At 42.1% G+C, this 24,739-nt stretch overlaps 1 protein-coding gene across 3 annotated transcripts in view; it reads left to right on the top strand.

The window, feature by feature from the left end:
• The window catches only part of zgc:110366 (uncharacterized protein LOC550476 homolog), a 162,489-nt gene that overhangs the window by 84,787 nt on the left and 52,963 nt on the right, over positions 1–24,739 (top strand). For all 3 annotated transcript variants that reach the window (XR_010975537.1, XR_010975536.1, XM_068037556.1), the window contains exon 4: positions 16,854–16,945. Coding sequence is in view for 1 of the 3 variants with exons in the window: in XM_068037556.1 (XP_067893657.1) it covers positions 16,854–16,945 (92 nt within the window). In the remaining 2 variants the exon portion in view is untranslated. The remainder of the gene's footprint in view (positions 1–16,853; positions 16,946–24,739) is intronic.

Below are 24,739 nucleotides of genomic sequence, written 5' to 3'. Positions count from 1 at the left end.
TGTGGAATGTTTAGTTTAGTTTAGTTATACAGCACTGAAACAGGCCCTTCGGCCCACCGAGTCTGTGCCGACCATCAACCACCCATTTATACTAATCCTACACTAATCCCATATTCCTATCACATCCCCACCTGTCCCTATATATTTCCCTACCACCTACCTATACTAGGGGCAATTTATAATGGCCAATTAACCTATCAACCTGCAAGTCTTTGGCATGTGGGAGGAAACCGGAGCACCCGGAGGAAACCCACGCAGACACAGGGAGAACTTGCAAACTCCGCACAGGCAGTACCCAGAATCGAACCCGGGTCCCTGGAGTTGTGAGGCTGCGGTGCTAACCACTGCGCCACTGTGCCGCCCCATGTGCAGGAAAATCTACTGGCAAGTTTAAATATTGGTTAAATGTTCAAGATTATGGCTGAGAAGCCAGAGCCATGGACTGGCAGAGTAGGGTGAAAGAGTGGAGAGTAGGGTGAAAGAGTGGAGAGTAAGAAAGCGCAGTGTAAGTTCTAATAGTGGGTCAGGAAGTGACTCTTGTGTAAGGAAGCAATCAGGTACTGGAGAAAGAGTCTCCTATAAAGTGCGATGGAGATCTTCTAGCAGTCGTTCTGAAAGGCATCAAAGTGCTAATAGAGGCCGTAGTATGAACAGATTCCACAATGAAACAAAGGCTAGAGGGTAGTCTCGGAATAGAACTAGAAGCAGAGGTCCTCGTGATCGTGAAGTTTTAGTGGCTGCCAATAAACTTGTGGATAAACTAAGAGAAGCAAAACATAAGGAATTAGAGAGTTGGAGAGAGTTTGGAGTCTATTCTGAGGTACCAGAAAGGGGACAGCTGGCCTTGTCACATAGATGGATTTGTACTGAAAAAGTCCTTCCCGATGGAACTTAGAAGGCTAAAGCGAGGTTAGTTGTGAGGGGTTTTGAAGAGCAACTGGGGAATACCGATGTTAGAGTGGACTCTCCACAGTGGGAAAAATAATCTTGAAAGTCTTTTTGGCTCTTTTCATGGGAATGTAGATCCATTGACATAAAAGCTGCATTTCTGCAAGGTGAGAAGTGTATCTGAAATCACCTAAAGAGGCAGCAGATACAGAAGGAAAACTATGGAAACTGAACAATATGTGTATGGCCTTAATGATGCTTCCAAGGTGTGGTATTTCTAGGTGAGATCTGTTTTGTTGAAAATTGGTTGTGTTCAACTAAAAGCAGATCCTGCGATGTTTTATTGGTATAAAGGGAAACTTTCAGGCACCTTCATGATGCACTTTGATGATTTCTTATGGGGCGGTACTGCAGATTTTGAGAAATGTGTTATTATGATTGGGACAGAATTTAAGATTGGGAGTCAGGCTTGTGGGGCCTTTAAATATATTGGTTTAGATATTAAACAGAATAAGTGGCATAAGTTTGAATCAACAATCCTATTTAGAGAGTATTACTCCCATCCTGGTTAATCATGTTAAGTCATCACAGAAAGATGATGATCTATCTGGAGCAGAGATTAAGCAATTGCGAAGCCTGGTGGGTCAGTTAAACTGGTTGGGCTCTCAGACTAGGCTTGAAGCTAGTTTTGATGTGCTGGAGTTATGATGAAACATCCAAAAGTTGAGAATGTTTTTAAGGGCAAATAAAACGTTGAAAAAACTAAATCTGGAGAAATGAGTACTGAAGTTCCCATCCTTAGGTGACCCAAAGAACACAAAAGCTAATAATTTTTAGTGAGGCTTCACATGCTGATCTTGCTAATGGGTATTTGAGTGTAGCTGGCTTCATGATATTTCTGATGGGTGAAAATGGGAAATGTTGTCCTTTAGCTTGGGAGGCTAAGAAAATAAAACGGGTTGTGAAAAGCACGTTAGCTGTGGAAACACTGGGTCTTGTAGAGGCAGTGGACATGGGGTTCTATTTGTCAAATATTTTGGGTGAAATTCTGAACAAGGGACACCCTGAAGATAGGATACCCATTGAAAGTGTGAGTAAGAAAAGACTGCGTATTTACCTTGCTGGATTGAAACAAATGCTGGAGAGAAAGGAAATCTCCAAACTTAAAAGGGCAGGTGCAAATCATCAGCTATCCGATTGTTTAATACAAAGAAATAGTAGGTGCTAGAGGAAGGGCGTCTCGCAATGTATCCAATATGAAATTAATTTTGATTTATTAATCCAAGTTGTATTGTAAAAGAAAGAAGGGAATCTGTTAACCTATTAATTGTGTGTCAGTGGTTTGATTATATGCAGGGGAAGGGTATTAATTGGGGTTTTAGTTGAGCACTTATAAGCAGTCACTCACTGGGACTGCGGGAGGTTTTGAGTGAGGAGCTACATGTCTGTAATCCTTTTATTCTGCACAATAAATGTGAAACTGAGTAAATATAAGCTCCAGCATTATCTTTCTAAAACAAGCTTTCTGGAATTTAACATCGTGCCCTATATTTGGGTCAAAAGTAAGTAGGGCACCAATTACTGGGTTTGATCCCATGTGCCTGGGCACCCGACTAATTCAGGTCATAGAGTTATACAGCACAGAAACAGGCCTTTTGGCCCTTCGTGTCCAGCCATCAAGCATGTAACTATTCTAATCCCATTTTCCAGCACTCAGCCCGTAGCCTTGTATGCTATGGCATTTCAAGTGCTCATTTAAATACTTCTTAAATGTTGTGAGCGTTCCTGCCTCTACCACCTTGCCAGGCAGAGTGCATTCCAGATTCCAACCACCCTCTGGGTGAATTTTTTTTTCCTCAAATCCCCTCTAAACCTCCTGCCCCTTACCTTAAATCTATGCCAGCTGGTTATTGATCCCTCCGCTAAGGGAAAAAGTTTCTTCCTACCTAACCTATCAATGCCCCTCATAATTTTGTATACCTCAATCATATCTCCCCTCAGCCTTCTCTGCTCTAAGGAAAACAACCCTAGCCTTTTCACTCTCTCTTCATAGCTGAAATGCTCCAGCCCAGGCAACATCCTGGTGAATCTCCTCTGCACCCTCTCCAGTGCAATCACATCCGTCCTATAGTGTGGTGCCCAGAACTGTACACAGTACTCCAGCTGTGGCCTAACTAGCGTTTTATACAGTTCCATCATAACTTCCCTGCTCTTAAATTCTATGGCTTGGCTAATAAAGGCAGGTATCCCATATGCCTTCCTAACCACCTTATCTACCTGTGCTGCTGCCTTCAGTGATCTATGGACAAGTACACCAAGGTCCCTCTGACCCTCTGTACTTCCTTGGGTCCTACCATCCATTGTATATTCCCTTGCCTGGTTAGTCCTCCCAAAATGCATCACTTCACACTTCTCAGGATTAAAATCCATCTGTCACAGCTCCGCCCATCTTACCAGCCCATCTATATCGTCCTGTAATCTAAGGCTTTCCTCCTCACTATTTACGACACCACCAATTTTCATGTCATCTGCAAACTTACTAACCATACCTCTGATATTCATGTCTAAATCATTCATGCACACTACAAACAGCAAGGGTCCCAGCACCGATCCCTGCAGTACACCACTGGTCACAGGCTTCCACTCGCAAAAACAACCCTCGACCATTACCCTCTGCCTCCTGCCACTAAGCCAATTTTGGATCCAAATTGCCCTGGATCCCATGGGCTCTTACCTTCTTAACCAATCTCCCATGCGGGACCTTATCGAAAGCCTTATTGAAGTCCTTGTAGACTACATCAACTGCTTTAGCCTCATCTACACATCCCGTCACTGCCTCGAAAAATTCAATCAAGTTAGTTAGACATGATCTCCCCCTGACAAAGCCATGCTGACTATCCTGGATTAATCCCTGCCTTTCCAAGTGGAGATTAATCCTGTCCCTCAGAAATTTTTCCAATAGTTTCCCAACCACTGATGTTAGACTCAACGGCCTGTAATTACCTGGTTTATCCCTGCTACTCTTCTTAAATAATGGTACCACATTTGCTGTCCTCCAATCCTCTGGTACCTCTCCTGTGGCCAGAGAGGATTTGAAAATTTGTTTCAGTGCCCCTGCAATCTCCTTCCTTGCCTCACATATCAGCCTGGGATACATCTCATCTGGGCCTGGGGATTTATCCACTTTTAAGCCGCTAAAACAGCTAATACTTCCTCCCTTTCAATGCTAATATGTACAAGTATGTCACAATCCTCCTCCCTGATCTCTACACCTACATCGTCCTTCTCCATAGTGAACACAGATGAAAAGTAGTCATTTAAAACCTCACCTATGTCTCCGGCTCCACACACACTCCACTTTTGTCCCTAATGGGCCCTACTCTTTCCCTGGTTATCCTCTTGCCCTTAATATACTTGTAAAACGCCTTGGGATTTGCCTTTATCTTGCCCGTCAGTGTTTTTTCACGTCCCCTCTTTGCTCCCCTAATTTTTTTAACTACCCCTCCTACACTTCCTATGCTCCTCTAGTGCCTCCACTGTTTTCAGCGCTCTGAATCTGCCTCTTGAATATGCTAATCAGAGGGCTAACTGCGGTTTGAGGACCTCAATACTAAATTCAGCAAAAACTGTTAGGCACTCCATTCAGCTTTTCTGGCTCTACAGCAGCCTGACCAGTGGTCCTTAAAGGACTTTTGGAAGCCACTGAAGAGCAAGTAAGCTTTTGTTATTTTGCTTACCTTAATATGAAGCCAAATGGAGCAAGAGTGCTCCTCTTGTCTCCAAAGCAGTAATATGGGCTGCAACTGGTCCCCACTTGTCCCTTTCATTTGCTCCTGCCGCCAGGACCTATCTGTGGGTCAACTGTGTCTCCAAGCTGGGTGATTTTCAGAAGGTTCCAACAGGTGAGCTGAATCAAGATGCCATTAAGGCTATGGCCAGGAAAGTGGTTTCCAGCATGAGACCAAATTTCGCAGCCATATGGTCAGTGTAAACCAGTTATTATTCAGTGTTCAAGTGCTGACTTGTGCATAGACAACCTAGTCGGGGAGATTTAACCTCAAATGGCCTCTTACCCACATACCTTAAGGATAAATACATCAAGCAGGAACAGCCCATGTTGCCTTTACATGTTGAGAGTTGTATTTGATTCCTATGGACATTTCACTCAACAGAGGTTTTGCAACCCAGGCTCTCCCACCATTCCCGCTACTACCACCACCAACCCTCCACCCTCGCACCACCTCCTCGCCACCTAGCCCTCTACTATTATGAAGGGACTGGGCCATGGTGATTGTTCATAGATGTACTTTACATCGGTGTTTACTAAAGAAGAGAATGCTGATAAAATATCAATGGAAGCGCAGATGGTAGAGGTACTGGATAGGGTGAAAATTGGTGGGCAAGATAAACTGGAAAGGCTGGTTATGCTGAGACTGGGATAGGTTACCTCGTCCGGATGGCTTGTATCTCAGGTTGTTAAGGGAAATGAGAGTGGAGATAGTGGAAGTGCTTGCCATAATCTTCCAATCTTCCCTAGATACAGGGGAGGTGCCAGAGGATTGGAGATGGCAAATTTGAAACCCTTATTCAAGCAAACGTGTAAGGACATTCCTAGTAACTACAGGCTGGTCAGTTTAACATCAGTGATGGGTAAGGTTTTAGAAACAATAATTAGGGGAAGGAAAACAACAGGCACTTGCAGAGGTTTGAGTTAATTAAGGAGAGCCAGCACTGTTTGTAAAAGGCAGATTGTGCTTGACTAATCTAACTGAATTATTTTGATGAAGTCACAGAAAAGGTTGATGAGGAGAATGCAATGCATGTTGTCTATATGGATTTTAAGAACATGTTTGACAAACTACCACCTAAAAGGCTGGTTAGCAAAATTGAGGTTCATGGAATAGGAGGGTCTGCGTTAGCTTGGATTTAAAAAACTGGCTTAAGGACAGAACACAACAAATCATGGTAAATGGTTGTTTTTCAGACTAGAGGATGATAGACTGGTGTTTCCCCAAGGTTCGGTGCTACAACCACTGCTTTTTTTTTATTTTTATAAATGACTTGGATATTGGAATACAGAGTAAAATTTCAAAATTTGCCAATGATATCGAACTTGGGGAAGCAGAGTTAACGTTTCAGGTCAGTGACCCTTCTTCAGAGGAAGGGTCACTGACCTGAAACGTTAACTCTGCTTCTCTCTCCACAGATGATGCCAGACCTGCTGAGTATTTCCAGAATTTCTTGCTTTTATTTCAGATTTCCAGCATCCGCAGTATTTTGCTTTTATTATATCAAACTTGGAGGTGTGGCAAACAGTGAGGATGATACAAATCGACTGTAACAGGACATAGATAGGCTAGCAGAATGGGAAGACAGGTGGCAGATGGAATTTAATACAGAGAAGTGTGAGATGATGCATTTTGGCAGAAGGGATAGGGAGAGGCGATATAGACTTAATGGCACAGTTCTAAAAAGTGTGCAGGGACAGAGGGATCTTAAGGTCCATGTTCACAGATCCTTGAAGGTGGCAGGACATAATTGGGAGAGTAGTTAGCAAAACACATGGGATCTTGGGGTCATAAATAGAGATATTAAGTACAAATGCGGGGACGTTATGCTGAACCTTTGCAAAGCGCTAGTTAGGCCACAACTAGAGTATTGTGTTCAGTTCTGGTCACTGCACTTTAGGAAAGATGTAAGGGTCCTTGAGAGGATGCAGAGGAGATTTACCAGAATGATTCTAGGGATGAGGGATTACAAGGTTAGGTTAGAGAAGCTAGAATTGTTGTTCTTGGAGCTCAGGAGATTGAGGGGAGATTTTATGTAGGTGTGCAAGATTATGACAGGTTTATACAAAGAGAAGCTGTTTCCATTAGCTGATGGTATAAGGACTGGAGTGGGGGGGGTGCACAGATTTAAGGGTTTGGGCAAGAGGTGCGGGGGGGAGATGCAGAAGACCTTTTTACATGGCGAGTGGTAATGACCTGGAGCTCACTGCCTTGGAGGATGGTGGAAGCGGAAATGATTAATGATTTCAAAAAGGAAATTGAATGGGCACTTGAGGGTGTTACAACCAGGTGAGAAATGTGTCTAGGGGTCTTTTGCTGTCTTTACCTGGTCTTATTGTAACAGGGTTTAATTTTAAACACACTGTGTTTTGAGCTCCCCTTTTTGTGAATCCTAGTTCACAGTTTCCAATTATAAGGCAAAGAAATGAGCATGAACAGGCTTTCTTTGGTTTAAAGGAGAAAGATGAAATTTATTAAAGCTTAAACTCTAATACGGTTAACGCCTACGGATATACAACGCGCCCACACTAGCATACACACGAGATACACATGCAAATAGAGACAGCAAAGAGCATAAGAAACGATAAGTAGAACAGTTTGAGGCAATATCTTGTTACTGTTTCTCAAGTTCGCTGTAGTCCTTGATTGAAGATATGGTCTTGCATTTCATTGGGGCCCAGGATGCTTCGTAAACCTTGTTCACGTAGGAGATTTTTCTCTCTCTGAATTTACGTGTCTTCAATGGTTTCAGTTCCCTGAGAGATGAGCAGGCAGGAGAGGAGCGGTCTTCTCAAACCAGGATCCAGAAGCTTTTTGAGTTTGAATCCTTTGTTGGAAGTTCAAATCTCAACAGCCAGCTAGTCAGACTAAAACTGGTTTGACCAGTTCTTCTGTGTATTGGGGAAGCAACGACTGGGTCCCTTTTGTTCCAACACTGCTAGTACTATGCAAATATCCTTCCAGTCAGGGTCTTGCAATTTTAAGTTTTCATGTTCTTGTGGCAAAATCATGTGGGCCTCAGTCTTGGCAGGTGGGGGGGTTTGCCTGACAAGGGAAATAAACTTGCAGGGCTATGGGGATAGAACAAGGGAATGGAACTGACTGGATTGCTGTCGAGAGAGCTGGGCCAAATGGCCTCCTTCTGTGCCGTTAATACTCTATGGCTTTACGTTAAAAGTCTTGCTGAATATGTGGCAAATAAGACTTGGGAATTTCAAACCAGAGTTAATTGTCTGAACCCAAGAGTCGGTTCATGAAAAGGGAAAAAGGGATAGACAAAGTAATTACAGGCCAGTCAGCCTAACCTTAGTCGTGAGAAAGTCAGTGGAAAAAATTCTGAGGGACGGGATAAATCTTCGTTTAGAAAGACAGTCAGCACAGATTTGTTAAGGGAAGGTCGTATCCTACTGACATGATTGATTTTTTTGAAGGAGGTAATGAGGGTCGATGAAGGTAGTGTATTTGATGTAGTCTTTATGGATTTTAGCAGGGCTTTTGAAAAGGTCCCGCATGGCAGACTGGTTATGAAAGTAAAAGTCCATGGGATCCAAGGCAAAGTGGCAAGTTGGACCAAAATTGGTTCAGAGGCAGGAGGCAAAGGGGTAAGGGTCAATGGGTGTTCTTGTGACAGTTAGGCTGTTTCCTGTGGGGTCCCACAGGGCTCAGTACTAAGGTCCCTTGCTTTTTGTTGTATATATATCAATGATTTTGGGCTTGAATGTAGGAGGTATTATTAAGAAGTTTGCAGATGATACAAAGATTGGCCATGTGGTTAATAATGAAGAAGAAAGCTGTAGACTGCAGAAAGATATCAATGAATTAGTCAGGTGGGCAAACAGTGTCAAATGGAATTCAATCGGAGAAGTGTGAGGTAATGCATTTGGGGAAGGCTAACAAGGCAAGGGAATACACAATAAATAATAGGATACTGAGAGGTGTAGAGGAACAGAGGGACCTTGGAGTGCATGTCCACAGGTCCCTGAAGGTAGTTAGACAGGTAGATAAGGTGGTCAAGAAGGATGGGATACTTACCTCTATTTAGCTAAGGCATAGAATATAAGAGCTGGAAGGATATGCTGGAACTGTATTAAACACTAGTTAAACCACAGCTGGAGTACGCGTGCAGTTCTGGTCACTGCACTATAAGAAAGATATGATTCTACTAGAGAGGGTACAGAGGAGATTTACGAGGATGATGCCTGGACTGGAATTCAGTGCCTGAAAGGTTGGTAGAGGCAAAAATCCTCATAACATTTAAAAATAACTTGGATATGCACTTGAAGTGCCGAAACCTACGAGGCTACGGACCAAGAGCTGGAAAGTGGGATTAGGCTGGATGGCTACTTGTCGGCCAGGGTGGGCACAATGGGCTGAATGGCCTCCTTCCGTGCTGTAAATTTCTAGATTCTATGACGAAAAATTGCTGTTCAATTCATAACGAAAGATTATTCAATTTCAGCCACGGTCTCCTTTCATAGTCAGGGTATTTTAGTAGGGCATTAATCTGACAAGGTAACAAAAATGTATTTGACAGTAGAGTGGAATTTGATTGCATAGCAAGAGCTATAAAAATAGCTTGTAAATGTCCTGAACATGGGGTAGGTCAGATGGCCTTCATAGCCTTTTCTTGTTCCAGTCTTTATCTCATATGACCACTTGTTTATGGTCCGACAGGTAAATAGGGGTGGCTTTTAACTGGGAATGGGTTTCGGGGAAGGTTTCGTGAGCATCAACCTCCCTCTCCCCCAATCATCAATTTGCGGATCAGCCTATTTTAACTCCCATGCTTCACTTACATCTCCCCAGTTACCCAGTCAAAATGGGCATTAAGGGGCACTGGCTGGCTGCTGGCAGGTGATGGTTGTGTTGCCTGGTGGTCACATGCCAGCATTGGGCTAAGTGGTGGGGTGAGGTGGCAAGCAAGTTTCAGCAGGGTCTAGGGTTTGGGCAGCAGAGGCCCAGACTTTCTTGGTGGAGCCTGAAGGAGCACTCCAGCTCCTTTTGGGCCCCACTAAAGAAAGTTAACAGTTACAAGGCCTCTTCTTCCTGCAGACCAGTGTTATGACCAGGTGAGAAAGGTGTCTAGGGATCTGTTACTATCTTCACCTGATTTTATTGTAACAGAGTTTAATTTTAAACACACTGTTTTGAGCTCCCCCTTTGTGAATCCTTGTTCACAGCTTTCTAATTATAAGACAAAGAAATGAGCATAAACAGGCTTTCTTTGGTTTAAAGAAGAAAAATGAAATTTTATTAAAACTTAAACTCTAGTACGGTGCTTTGAGCTCACTTGATTGTCGGTAGTCTTGCTGTTCGTCTGGGTCCAGTGTTGTTCTTAAACCTTGTTTACGTAGGAGACTTTTCTCTTTTTGAGGCTTACGTGTTTTCACAAGATTCAGTTCCGTGGGAAAGAGATGGAGGCAGGCAGGACTGAAGAGGAGGTTCTGTTCCAACTGGGAAGATACGGCTTTCTGAGTTTAAATCCTCTGTTGGAAGTTCAAATTCAAAACCTCCCAACAGTCGGTCAGTCATGACCAAAACTGGTCTGACCACCTCTTCTGTGTATTGGAGAAGCAATGACTGGGTCCCCATTGTTCCAACACTGTCTGTTGGAATTCAAATGTATTTCCAGTCAGGGGCTTGCAATTTTACGTTCTAATGTTCATGTGGCGAAATAAATATGTGCCTTAGTCTTGGCGGTGGGGGGGGGGGGGGGGGGTGGGGGTGGTTGCCTGACACCAGCAGAGAGGCTGTGTCAGAGGTTAAAATGCCATCAGTGTCCTACTGATATCATAGGACCCCATACTGTGAGTATTAATTTGCCTGAGTTGGGCAGTACCTTGTCTATTTGAAAGTTAAGGTGGTGGCAGGCAGAAATGGATCAGGATAGTAAGTTTTTGGAAGCTACTCCAGCTGTAATGGCAGCAGTTACTGCCAGTCAGATTGGGTTAAAATCATCCTGATAATCTCAGAAGCACATTCATTGCCAGTGATTCAATTGTTTTGGAGGGGTTCCTTCACTGCATTAATGGAATTTCTTTCTGAGGGGTCAGTCTCCAGTCCCCTTGTTTGATGAACCTCCAGATCCCAATTGTTTTCAAATTCTTGATTGATACTTCCTAGATATCAAAACATATGAACATAGTGTGCTGGCAAATTGTATAACTAGGGCTGTGGATAGGGCTTTAAAGTAACACAGTGGGTGAGGATTTGAGTGAAGACAGGAAGGGACAGAGTTTAACAGTAAATGTGCATCAGCAAGTAAGGTTCTTGCAGGGAATAGCAGTAAAAAAAAAAATGAAATTAAAGGTTCATTATCTGAATGCATGAAGCGTCCGCAATAAGGTAGATGAACTAGTAGCACAAATAGAAAAAAATGGTTTAGATCTAATTGCCATTACAAGGTAACCAAGGTTGGGAAATAAATATTCCAGGATACACAATATTTCAAAAAGGCAGACAAAATGGCAAAGGAGGAGGCATAGCTCTGATAGCAAAGGATGGAATAAGGGCATTAGTAAGAAAGTGCCTTGGCTCAGAAGATCATGAAGTAGAATCAGTATGGGTGGAGATTAGGAACAGCAAGAATTAAAAAACACTGGTAGAAGTGGTTTATAGGCTCCATAACAGTGGATATACCGTTGGGCAGAGCATTAAACAAGAAATTATTGGAACTTGTAACAAAGGCAGTGTAATAATTGTGGGGGACTTTAATCTTCCTGTAGACAAATTGGCAAGGATGGTCTAGAAGATGAGTTTTTGGAATGTTTTCATGACAGTTTCCTGAAGCAATTCGTTGTGGAACCAGCTAGGGATAAAGTTATTTCAGATCTAGTAATGTGTAATGAGGCAGGATTAATTAGTAATTTCATAGTAAAAGATCCACTGGAAAATAGTGATTATAATACAATTAAATTCCATGTTAAGTTTGAAGCGACATACACCAATCACAAACAAGAATCTTAAACTTAAAGCCAATTGCATAGGTACGAGGAGAGAGCTGGCTGAGGGTGATTGGCTAAGTAGACTAAAAGGTATGGTGGTAAATGGACAGTGGGAAACATATAAAGAAACAATTAAAAATTTTCAAAAAATACATTCCATTTAAAAATAAACATTCAGCAAGAAAGATGCATCTGTGGCTTTCTCAGGAAGTTAAGGATTAAAAGAAGAAGCTTATAATGTTGCAAAGAACTGCAGCCAGTCTGAGGATTGGGAGTGTTTTAGAAACTGGCAAAGGGCCACCAAAAGGTTGATAAGGGAAAAGTACAATATGAATATTAAAACAGATTGTAAGAGCTTTTACAAGTATATAAAAAGAGAGTAACTAAAGTAAATGTTGGTCCCTTAGAAGCGGAAATGGAAAATTATTATGGGGAGTGAGGAAATGGCAGAGACATTGAACACATATTTTGTATCTGTCTTCACAATAGAACACAAAAGTTGCATACCAGAAATAGAGGGTAACCTAGGGGCTAAAAAGAGTGACGAAATTAAGGTAATTAATATCAGCAGAGAAGAAGTATTGGAGAAACTTAGGGGACTAAAATCTAACAAATCCCCAAGGCCTGATAGCCTGCATCCTATGGTTCTAAAAGAAGTCTCTGAAGAGATAGTGAATGCGCTGGCTATGATTTTTAAAGATTCCTTAGATTCAGGATTGCTCCCAGCAGATTGGAAGTTAGCAAATCTAACACTGCTATTCAAGAAAGGAGGGAGAGAGAAAATAGGGAACTGGATTTCCAAAAGGCATTTGATGAGGTGCCACACAAAAGGTTAATAAGCAAGATAAAGGCTCACGGAGTTGGAGGTAATATATTAGCATGGATAGAGGATTGGTTAATGGACAGGAAGCAGAGACTAGGGATAAATGGGGCATATTCAAGTTGGCAGGCTGTGATTAATGGAGTACTGCAAGTATCAATGCTGGGGCCTCAGCTATTTACAATCAATATAAATGACTTAGGCGAAGAGACAGAGAGTAATGTACCTAACTTTGCTGATAATACAATGGTGGGTGGAACTGCAAGCTGTGAGGAGGACACAGAGATGCTGCAAAGAGATATAGACAGGTTGAGTGAGTGAGCAACAAAGTGACAGATGGAGTATAATGTGGGGAAGTGTGAGGTTACTCAATTTGATCTTAAGAATAGAAGCGCAGAATATTTTTTAAAAGGCATGAAACTTGTAAATGTTGATGTTCAAAGAGACTTGGGTATGCTCATACAAGGAACACAGAAAGTTAGCATGCAGGTACAGCAAGGAACAAGGAAGGCAAATTGCATGTTGCCCTTTATTGCAAGGGGATTGGAGTACAAGAATAAAAATGTCTTCTACAATTGTACAAGGCTTTGGTGAGACCACACCTGGAATATTGTGTGCAGTTTTTGTCTTCATATTTAAGGAAGGATATACTTATATTGGAGACACTACAGCGAATGTTTACTTGATTGGTTCCTGGGATGAGAGGGTTTCCCTATGATGAGAGTTGGACTAAATTGGGTCTATATTCTCTGGAGTTTAAAAGAATGAGTGGTAATCCTATTGAAATTTATAAGATTCTGAGGGGGCTTGACAAGGTAGACACTGAGAGGTCGTTTCCGCTGACTGGGCAATCTAAAATACAGGGATACAGTCTCAGGATAAGGGGATGATCATTTAGGACTGAGATGAGGAAACATTTCTTCACTCAAAGTGCTATGAATCTTTGGAATCCTGTACCCCAGATGGTAGTGGATGCTCCATTGTTGAATATATTTAAGTTTGGGATAGACAGATTTTTGGTGTATCAAGGGATATGGGGCCAGGATTTTATCTGGGCAATGGGGGTCACGACCACCGTCAAAAGCGCTGGCGAGAGCCCCGCGTCGCTGCCTCTGGCGAAGGCCCACAGGATCAAGTGCCAATTAGGCACTTAAATGGACAGTGATAGGCCTTCCCGGGATCAGTGACCCCAGTGACAAAAGTTCTGCCTGCTGAGAGTTGTTGGCCAATCAGAGCTTGGCAACGCTTTAACTGGGCAGCGCCACCAGGGAGGCGGTGGCTGCTGCCGGTACTTGACTCACCCGAGGCCCCAGAACCAGGCCACAGGAAAGTCTCAGCGGGAGGGGTTTCACGGGGTATGGGCCATAGGGTAGGGGGGTGGCTCTCAGTGGGCTCTCCCCTTCCCGATGCCAGATCCCTTGTTCAGGCACGAAGTGCCTTTTAACGGTGCCACCCCCCCCCCCCCCCCTCCGCCCTAACACCACCACTCATGGAGCAGGCAAGCAACCCACACAGGTTTTCTTGGCGTGTTCCCCCTGCAGCAACAGGCCCACCGCTGCTGAGATAAATCTGGCAGTGGGATAAGGGATAAGGCCCTTAATTGGGTATTAATTGTCCACTTAGGGGGCCTCCATTGGCAACAGGGCAGGAAGGCCTCCAAGCATGACATGGGGGAGAGCATGAAATTCCAACTGGGGAGTGGGTGGGCAAGTCGAGGTTGAAGCCCGATATCTGCCATGGTCATATTGAATGGGTTGTATGGTCTTCTCCTGCTCCTATTTCTTATGTTCTTCAAATACCATCTATTTAAAAGAAAGCATAACAGAATTATAAGAAACTTAGTTATAAAGTGGTGTTTCTCGCTGTAGATGCCATCTTGACCTGCTGATAGTTTTAAGTACTGACTGAAATATTCTGCGGCTGCACAATGTGCAACACTATACAGGTTTGTACACTCCTGATATGATATAAATATAGTTATAGTATCTTGTTTGTTGTATTATTTGAAAGACTCTGATTAAGTCTAATGGGATCACCCATACAATCAGTGATTCTCAAAATGTTTCATTAACAAAATTAACAAAATGAAGACGGTACAGACTTTTTTTCTCCCCGATTTTGTTCAATTGGCTATATGTGGATTTCTGTCTCTGAAACTTTTATGGGAAGTATTGTGATTTAATATCCAAATTACGATAACATCAAGCTGCAGCTGTATTATAGATTTTTTTTTTAGTGCAGTCTTCCTATCTGATGAAGATGGCATTTGACATTTTATCATTGGCATGATTGCCACATTTCACAAGTCTCAAAAAGATATCAAACTGGCTTGTCAAAATAAGTGAAAACGGAGATTAACAGTTCAGAAACCCTTAGAACTTCCAAGATATCATAATTAATTGATCATGGGCTCAATGTCTGGGAACAGAGTCAGAACATCAGACCAGAAGAGCCCAATAAAATTGAGTGTATTTTTCTCCCTCCCTTACTTGAAAGTCCTGATTCCCACTGAGGCATGGTTCCACAGGCACCCGCAACCCTTTGGCATCTCAGTCAGCTGATCATTCTTTATCCAAAGCCTAGATATGCTATGAGAGCTTCACACCCAAATCGAAACAGCATACACAATAGCACAGGCTATTCGGAGTGGGAGACCTAGCAGGTTTTTTTTCTCCTTTCTAGGAATACTGAGGTCCGATATAGCATCCACACTGCTGTGCAGGCTGAGATCAGCAGAAGTACTGATCAGGATTGAAACTGGGACCTTCCTAGTTATGTATATCTCGGTACCACCACACCACATGGCACACTTCACACTGAGCCAGTGGGGAGCCCCAGAAATTGTGTTTTTAGTAAAGAACTTTACTGGGACCTAAAGCAACACAAAGCAGTGTGAAACTGTCTGACTTCTAAAGAAATGAGGCCCACATCTTTCCAGATTGTATCAAAAACCCACTGAAATTGGATACCAATTTTAATGCAAAAAGATAAATATGTGAATATTGTTTAATAATATGATCATGCAGTGATAGTAAAATATTTTAATTTAAACTGGAAAGATGCTGGCACCTGAGGGCACAAGTAGGTTAATGGTTTGAGTGAAAAACCTTGCCAGTCGTGATGAAATATTCACACAAAACACTAATCTGTTTTTCTCTTTCAAATATAGACTCTGCATTTCTGCCATTTTCTGTTAATATTTCAAATTTACAGCATTTGCATTTCCTTTTTTATCTCAATCATTTTAAGTTCGTTATAAATTCCTATATGCCCCTCTTACAGTAAAACATTTTAAACTGATATATTTTAAACAAGGCTTCTCAAAGATTACTATATCAAGCTCTAGGGAATTTGAATTTTCTTTCTTTGGTCTGTAAATAAACCATCACTGATTATATAAAGCACACAAAAGTTTTACATTGCAAAATAAATTATGTGCAAAATGTAGAAATTATCATCTAACACAGTATTGACATCAAAATATTATAGTGGATAAATCAAAATAACCACTACATGCCTGTACCCAAGTGCCTTGCGTGTAAACTGAGATCTTCTCAATTGTCTTTCAGACATTTATTACTACAGTTGTGCAGCACATAGCTGGATGAACAAATGTTTCAACATTTATACTTGTTAAGTGGCTCATTAGCTCCTTGAAAACTAGTTGAGCTTTAGGTTCATTGGCGACTATATTTCTGATATCACTGATAAAATTGCATTCTCAGGAATCATGTATTTGAAAAATATGTGTTCTTGCAATTTATTAGCTGTTCATTAATGTCAACAAAAATGTATTTTGACTATTTTTTAAAAGAAGAATTTTAGCTCTATTAGTATTAATTATTGCTAAAAGTAACACTGTTACTTTTATAATTCACTGTTCTTTTTGTTTATAATTAAGTTTTCAACCGTAATACTTGGCTGTTAATGCTGGTCTTATTTAGATTTTGCTGTAAATTATACAATACTGCAGCACAATCAGTACTGTCACACAGCCAATGGGATTGTGATTGTTAGGAACTCTTTGTCCTTGCCTGTGACCCTCCCATTTGTTCCTCATTTTTACAGTTGCATATAAGTTTGGCAAGCTGCACAAGTTTCCTTCTTTTGATGCTGACGCATTTCTGATTGTTTTTTTGCTTATGCCTCATTAGATTTTCCCAGCACTGAGCTTGAGGCTTTTATTCATCAGGGAGCTGCAGTATGTTTGTATTAGAAAACCATTTCCTAATGTGGTTTTGATGGAACAGGCGTTTAAGATACGATATCTACTTGGGCTTTCACTAATGGAGTTCCTGCTCTTCTCTGAAAATTCCTATTTTCCAGATACTGCTGCAGCTGCATCTTTGTCATCCTGACATTCAGGATACCCTCTGACATGTAACTAATTCTCTGGCACGTTGCTTTTCATAGGGATATGTCGATCCATTGGAGTGAGCAATTTCCTCATTTCCCATTTAGAGCAGCTGAAGGAAGATTGTGACATCATCCCACATGTCAATCAGGTGAGAGGCTACAGCATTTTAAATATATGTAAAGCAGGAGAAAAAGCAAGCGTGGAACAAGAGAAAGCTACTCATCCTGTCACAGACCACGTAAATCTATCCTGTTATACAGTCAATTTAATCTCTGGAGGAAATTTTTACATAAATACAACCTGATTGTCAGACAAAACTTCAGAATACTTATCTCTCCCTAAATCTCCGCTATTCAGCCCTGACCTATTGTCCTCTACATACTATACCTGAAAATAATGCCACACATACATCTAAAAAGAGTAAACTCATCAAAGACCTCCTGAAAACACATCTGCCCATGATCTACATTGCAGATGTCCAAGCCAATCAATTTTTATGGTTACTGGGAAATGCCAGGTGGCCACCATGCCAGCCTTTTCCCACTACATGAATCTAGTGGCATTTCTATAAAAATCAGCATTAGCTTGCTGGTAAGATATATTTTGGAGAACTCTGACCACCTGTCTACCCCATTGGGATAGAGATACTTTCAAAGAGATCCTATACCAATAACTTAGGATTTGTGTCATTCAGTCAAAATTACCCAAAAAAATCACTATACAAAGCTATCCCTATTATATTAGCTGAAACAGACAAAGCACCATTGGTATGTAGAATGGGCTTGTGATGGACAGGGAGATCAGTCAAGTTTCACCTGAAAAGTAAGTATGTATTTTTACTATCTGTTTATTTATGACATGTGATTAGTCACTTTAAAATTGGTTACGAAAGGCTGGGGGAATCTCAGCCTGCTGACCTGTTTTTTTTCTATGTTGGAGTGGCTACACATTGCTATCTGGTATATAAAATGGCACTTCAAAGGCAGATGGTCACAACTGTCTCGATGGAAGACTTAATCAGGGTTATTTGCCAAGTCTATTTAATAATGTTAACCTGGCTGCCAAAGACTGAGCTAAAGCAGTTTGATTGTCACATCAGGGAGTCCTGCTAGCAAGGCTCCCATAACTTGGCATTGTCCTGAAAACAGATGAAAAACTTTAGGCCAGTTTCTGAGGAATGAGGTTCCTGATCTTTTGGCATCCATGATGTCCGAGAGCTGCCAATTTTGAGGATGTATGTGACAGCTTTCTCCAAATTCCTATCAGCCTGTCAAAAGAGACTGGAGACAATCTGTTGGTAAATGAAACCTCACATATAAGTTTTAGTAGCAATAAAACAGTTCGTGAAGTCTCTCATTTTTGTTACCTGAGGAGGCGTAAGTCAAAAGTTCAGTAAACAAATTAAATCTGCTATATTAATTTCCATCACTGTCTACATTTTATTTTTAGTAAGTGTCAACCGTGGTTCAGTGATTATGCAGACATTGTTGTTTTGGATGTTTTTCAGAATTGTGCTCCTAAAATGCACTCAATTATTGTGTTTTTGTAAGTATTTGTTACAACACTAGTAGCTCCCCAGTGGTTTTGCTTACAGTAAGTCAGATAATAAACTGTTTTACAATGACAAGAGTGTTAAACTATGTAATGCAAGATGTATTTCATTTGTGTATAAGCAGGCCAGTATCCTTAAGGCCACAAAGTCCAATTGTTGTCAAAAGGAGATCTGGTCAGTTGGAAGTGAATTGTTGGTCTGGGTAGTTTGCATATTGTCAGATGTTTGAAATTTTTTTTAGCATGAAATGGCTGCTTTTCATTCCTAACCCAGTTCAATTTCTTTATAAAGGACAATTGCTCAGGGCATATTGAGATGGCATTGTGAAATGCCAAGGGTTCATCCTATTTGTAATAAACTGGTTAATGCCTCTTAAAAAGCCGGCAAAAGGACTGCACAAAAACATATTAATCATTCTGTGATTCTCTGATTTGTGTGGTAACCTGTATACACCATAATATTGAAGCCATTGATTTTTTTTCTAACTTTGGAGATATTCGATGCTTGCCTTGCGTCAGAGAACTTTTACTGAACTTTTCCTCAGGTGATTAACTGGGTTTGCTAGGGCCAATGGTGGAGTATACATGGTCTATGGGGGAAACACACTTGATGGATTTTATTTTATTCCATGCTTTATTTTAATTTGGTCCATTCTCTCATCCCCATTTTATAAAATTACACAGCACTCGAGGTTATTCGACAAATTTATGCTGTCTGAATTATCTATCCTCTAAGCCCCATTTCTTGCCCTTTTCCCATAGTTATTTAAAATGTTCTTTTATCAAATGTTTATTGAGCTCCCATTTAAAAAGCTATTATGGATTTGGGTAGTTTTTGCTCAAGCATTCCATGTCCTAACAACCCTCCATATAACTTTGTACAATACATAGATTCTAGGACTGAAGGACACTAGAAGTCAGATTAAGATTACATTTTATGATATTACAGATATATAAGATACTTTTATTAACATTTTAATGGAGCATTCAGTTTTCCATCTTATATTTATATTTTATACTCTTTTCATCGCATGGCCTTATGCCTGCAGCTAAGAAGACAGACATATGGGCTACACCAAGCTTGTTGTCTGTTCCCTTGGATGGTGCCAGATGTCGCCCAGATGTAAACCTTCCATCCAATCTTTCCCTGGGAGATGCTGATCCACTCGATGCTTCCCTGGTCAGCATGGCACAGAATAGGAGCAAAGTGGGATTTGAATCTGCATCTGAAGCACTTTAACATATTTTACTACATTGAAGGTATAAATGAAAATTGTTGTTGCATAAGTCGCTGCTTTGTTGGCCTTGTAACAGAAACATAAGTTCAGCATAAGTCCACTGCCAAAGAAACATTCTTAATTATAATTGGAAAAAAGATTTTGATGACAAAGTCTAAATTTAGTGCAAGGTGCATTTAATCCACCATTGTTCTCAGTCCAACAAGGAAGGAGGCATTGCTGGAACTGCTCCTGAGAAATGAGGTAGACCAAGTTTCTGTGGGGGAACACTTGGGTAAGAGTGATTATCATATTATAAGGTTTAGATTAGCAATGGAGAACATAGAACATAGAAAATACAGCACAGAACAGGCCCTTCGGCCCACGATGTTGTGCCGATCCTTTGTCCTCTGTCAAGGACAATTTAATCTATACCCCATCATTCTCCTTTATCCATATACCTATCTAAAAGCCGTTTGAAAGTCCCTAAAGTTTCTGACTCAACAACTTCCCCAGGCAAGGCATTCCATGCCCCGACCACTCTCTGGGTAAAGAACCTTCCCCTGACATCCCCCTTATATCTCCCACCCTTCACCTTAAATTTATGACCCCTTGTAACGCTTTGCTCCACCCGGGGAAAAAGTTTCTGACTGTCTACCCTATCTATTCCCCTGATCATCTTATAAACCTCTATCATGTCACCCCTCATCCTTCTCCGTTCTAATGAGAAGAGGCCTAGAATGTTCAGCCTTTCCTCGTAAGACTTATTCTCCATTCCAGGCAACATCCTGGTAAATCTCCTCTGCACCCTCTCCAAGGCTTCCACATCCTTCCTAAAATGAGGCGACCAGAACTGCACACAGAAGAGCAAGGAACAATCTAAAGTAGAACTTCTAAATAGGAAGGGGGCTAACTTCAGTGGGATGAGAAGGAATCTAGCCAGGGTAAAATAGAACCAAAGACTGACAAGAAAAATAGTAACAGAACAATGTGTGATGTTTAAGGAAGAGATGTTTCTGTTACAGGCTACGTAGATTCCAACAAGGGTGAAAAGCAGCAGAACCAAAGCCAGGGCTCCTTGGATGATGAGGGAGACAGAGAATATAATGAAACAAAAAAAGAGGGTGTATGATGCATGTCAGGTGAATTTTTCAAGTGAATCCAGGTCAAATACAATAAGTTGAGAGGGGAAGTGAAGACTGGCAAGGAGAGAATATGAAAATAGAAAGGCAGAAAAATCTTCTATGGCATGTAACTAGTAAGTGTGTAGTAAGGGGCCTATTAGGGACAAAGAAGATGATATATGCTTAAAGGCCCACGGCAAGGCTAGAATACTTAATGAGTACTTTACATCGGCGTTTACTAAGGAAGAGGATGCTGATAAAATATCAGTAGTAATGAAGATGGTAGAGGTAATGGATGGGTTGAAAGTTGATAGGCAGGATGTCCTGGAAAGGCTGGCCTTGCTTAGAGTGGATAAGTCACCTCGTTCGGATGGCTTACATTCCAGGTTGCTAAAGGAAGTGAGAGTGGAGATAGTGGAAAGGCTTGGCATAATTTTCCAATCTTCCCTAGATACGGGGAGGTACCAGAGGATTGGAGAGTGGCAAATGTGATACCCTTATTCAAGAAAAGGGTGTAAGGACGTTCCTAGTAACTACAGGCTGGTCAGTTTAACACCAGTGGTGGGAAAGGTTTTAGAAACAATAATCGGGGGAAAAAAACAACAGGCACTTGGAGAGGTTTGAGTTAATTAGGGAGAGCCAGCACAGATTTGTAAAAGGCAGATCGTGCTTGACTGATCTAATTGAATTTTTTGATGACGAGACAAAGAAGGTTGATGAGGGAAATGCAATTGTTGTCTATATGGATTTTAACAAAAACGTTTGACAAAGAACCACATAAAAGACTGGTTAACAAAATTGAGGTTTATGGAATAGGAGGGTTAGTGTCAGCTTGGATAAAAAAAAATTGGCTTAAGGACAGAAAACGGGGGGTCGTGGTAAATGGCTGCTTTTCAGACTGGAAGATGGTGTTTCCCAAGGTTTCTTTGGCATATTTCATATTAGATTCGATTAGATTAGAGATACAGCACTGAAACAGGCCCTTCGGCCCACCGAGTCTGTGCCGAACATCAACCACCCATTTATACTAATCCTACACTTATCCCATATTCCTACCAAACATCCCCACCTGTCCCTATATTTCCCTACCACCTACCTATACTAGTGACAATTTATAATGGCCAATTTACCTATCAACCTGCAAGTCTTTTGGCTTGTGGGAGGAAACCGGAGCACCCGGAGAAAACCCACGCAGACACAGGGAGAACTAGCAAACTCCACACAGGCAGTACCCGGAATCGAACCCAGGTCCCTGGAGCTGTGAGGCTGCGGTGCTAACCACTGCGCCGCCCCTAAAATATATATATATATATATATGACTTGGATATTGGAATACAGAGTAAAATTTCTAAATTTGCTAATGATATCAAACTTGGAGGTGTAGCAAACAGTCAAAATGATACAAATCAACTGCAACAGAACATAGATATGCTAGCAGAATGAGCAGACAAGAGGCAGGTGGTATTTAATACAGACAAGTGTGAGGTGATGCATTTTGGCAGAAGGGATAGGGAGAAGAAATATAGACTTAATGGCACAGTTCTAAAGAGTGTACAGGGACAGAGGAACCTTGGGATCCATGTGCACAGATCCTTGAAGGTGGCAGGACATATTGAGAGTGTAGTTAGCAAAGCATATGGGATCTCGGGCTTCATAAATAGGGGTATTGAGTACAAAAGCAGGTAAGTTATGCTGAACTTTTATAAAACTCTGGTTAGGCCACAACTAAAGTACTGTGTTCAGTTCAGGTCACTGCACTTTTGGAAGAATGTAAGGGTCCTTGAGAGGGTACAGAGGAGATTTACCAGAATGGTTCCAGGGATGAGGGATTTTAGCTACAAGGTTAGGTTGGAGAAGCTGGGGTTGTTCTTCTCGGAGCAGAGGAGATTGAAGGGAGATTTGCTAGAGATGTACAAGATAATGACAGGTTTATATAAGGTAGACAAGGAAAAACTTTTCCCATTAGCGACTGTACAAGAACTAGGGGTCACAGATATAAGGTTTTGGGCAAGAGACGCAGTGGGGATGTGAGGAAAAACCTTTTTACGCAGCGCGTGGTAATGACCTGGAACTTGCTGCCCACGAGGGTGGTGGAAGCAGAGACAATTAATGATTTAAAAAGAAAATTGGATGGGCATTTGAGGCAAATAAACTTGCAGGGCTACAGGGATTGAGTAGGTGAATGGGAGTGACTGGATTGCTCTACAGAGAGCCAGAATGGACTTGATGGGCCAAATGGCCCCCGTAATGACTCTGCTATATATTTATCTGCATTTTATTAAAAATTTTATGTCTGTATATATTTCCTGTCAACACAACTTGACTTCCTGTTATGCTTTTAATGTCACATTTTTCCTATGATAAATTTTTATGTCCACATTTATAATGGGTTTTGCCTATGTCAATTATTTACTATGTTTGTGCAATTTGGCCACCAGATTGGGTGCGTGTTTGTTTAAAAAGGCAAACTACTGATTACATATCTGTTGTAGCATTTATTTTCTGTTCAGTAAATTTCAGTAAGTGCATTAAGCTCTGAGAGAAACTGTGGGTGGATGCTCAACACCTTGGGCACTGCCGCAACGGCGGGCCCATTTTCAGGTTGGAAGCCAACTCTCTGCACAGTGTGTCCGGCAGTAGCTCTTTATCAGAGCAAACCAATTGTCGTCTCCCTTCCGAGTTCCCCAACCAATTAGGGAGGGTGGGCAGGATGGTGTTCTGTCAAAGGAAGGATTTCTAATTAAAGGGACCATGACGTGAGTTAGAAAAGCTCACTGATACTTGGATTTTTCAGGCTGCAGTAACCACAAGAATGGACAGGAGACCTGGAAAGCTGCCTCCCAGGTCTTTCACTCTTACCTGGTGTCCTGCAGAGGGAGCTGAGTGGCTACAGTGAGGTGAGCTCTACCAAGGACTGGAAGAAGAGGACAGCCTCTCCAACCAAGCAGGCATGGATGGAAGTGACTGAAGAAGATAGCAGCAGGAGTGTGGTCCCTCCAACCTGGAGACTGTGCACCAAGAGGATCCAGGACCTCAGGAGGACAGGAAAGGTGAGTGGCATAACACTTTCAGGTACCAAACCCCATACACTGACTTTTCCAGCATTCTGCTGCACAGCACACCTCAGAACAACACACTTTGCAGTTCAACTCATTCCTCTCTCTGCAGGCAGCTCACATCCCCATCTGTACAGCCAACAGTCACACTCACCCTCAGCCTATTTCTCTCTCACACCCATGACTCACAGTAACCCTCCACAAATGGTGTCCTTCCCTCCTCTCCACACAAGCCATTACGAACACTCATCTCTCTGCTTTCTCTCCTTCCAGGAGAAGAGAGCACACAACTTGGTGAGAGGCAGAGATGTTTGTTGGGGAGTGGGGAGCGTGTGGGGTGCCCATCCAGTGACAGGCACCTAGGCAGCCATTGTCAATGTGTGCCCACCTGTTCCGCAGGGAAGGAGGTCTTGTTCCGGGAGTTTGCAGATGTCAGCAGCAATCTGTTGTGAGAGCCTCAGCCTCCTGAAGCACTGGTGCTCAGACATGTCAAGAGAACTGATCCTCTGCCTATAGACCCTGTGTTGGGGGTCATGCCTCCTTTCCGCTGGATCTCGGCATCCATCCCATCTGCCCTGTGGAGGGACATGCAGGTGACTGAGGAGAAGGCAGCTGGTGCTGCTGCTGGTGCTCCTGCTGCTACTAGAGCAGTTTGCCGTGGTGTGACCTCTGCTCTTGACCCTCAGCAGAGATGGAAGGTGAGGGTGCATAAGCTGCTCCCATACCATTAAGAAGACTGGCAGCAGGGAATTGCAAGACAGGTGAAGTGCCTTCCAAGAAGTTGGCAATTACCTGCCAAAAAGTGAAAGCACTCTCTGCAAGAAGAATTGCTTTTGAACTTCAGCCTCTCAATGGTCATGGCTGGAGCTCTTCTGTGCAACTGATCAAAGTCTTCCCCACTTGTCAATTTCACTGAAGAAACTCTTCCTGCTGTGAACAGCTCAGTGACCCTGGTGAGTTACTGACAGGTTGGGAAACAGGTTCCATGGCTGGA

The sequence above is a fragment of the Heterodontus francisci genome, chromosome 8 (assembly GCF_036365525.1).
Source record: "Heterodontus francisci isolate sHetFra1 chromosome 8, sHetFra1.hap1, whole genome shotgun sequence".
Classification (NCBI taxonomy): Eukaryota; Metazoa; Chordata; class Chondrichthyes; order Heterodontiformes; family Heterodontidae; genus Heterodontus; species Heterodontus francisci.
Note: the sequence above shows the minus strand (reverse complement) of the source record. Positions and strands in the feature narration are given on the sequence as shown.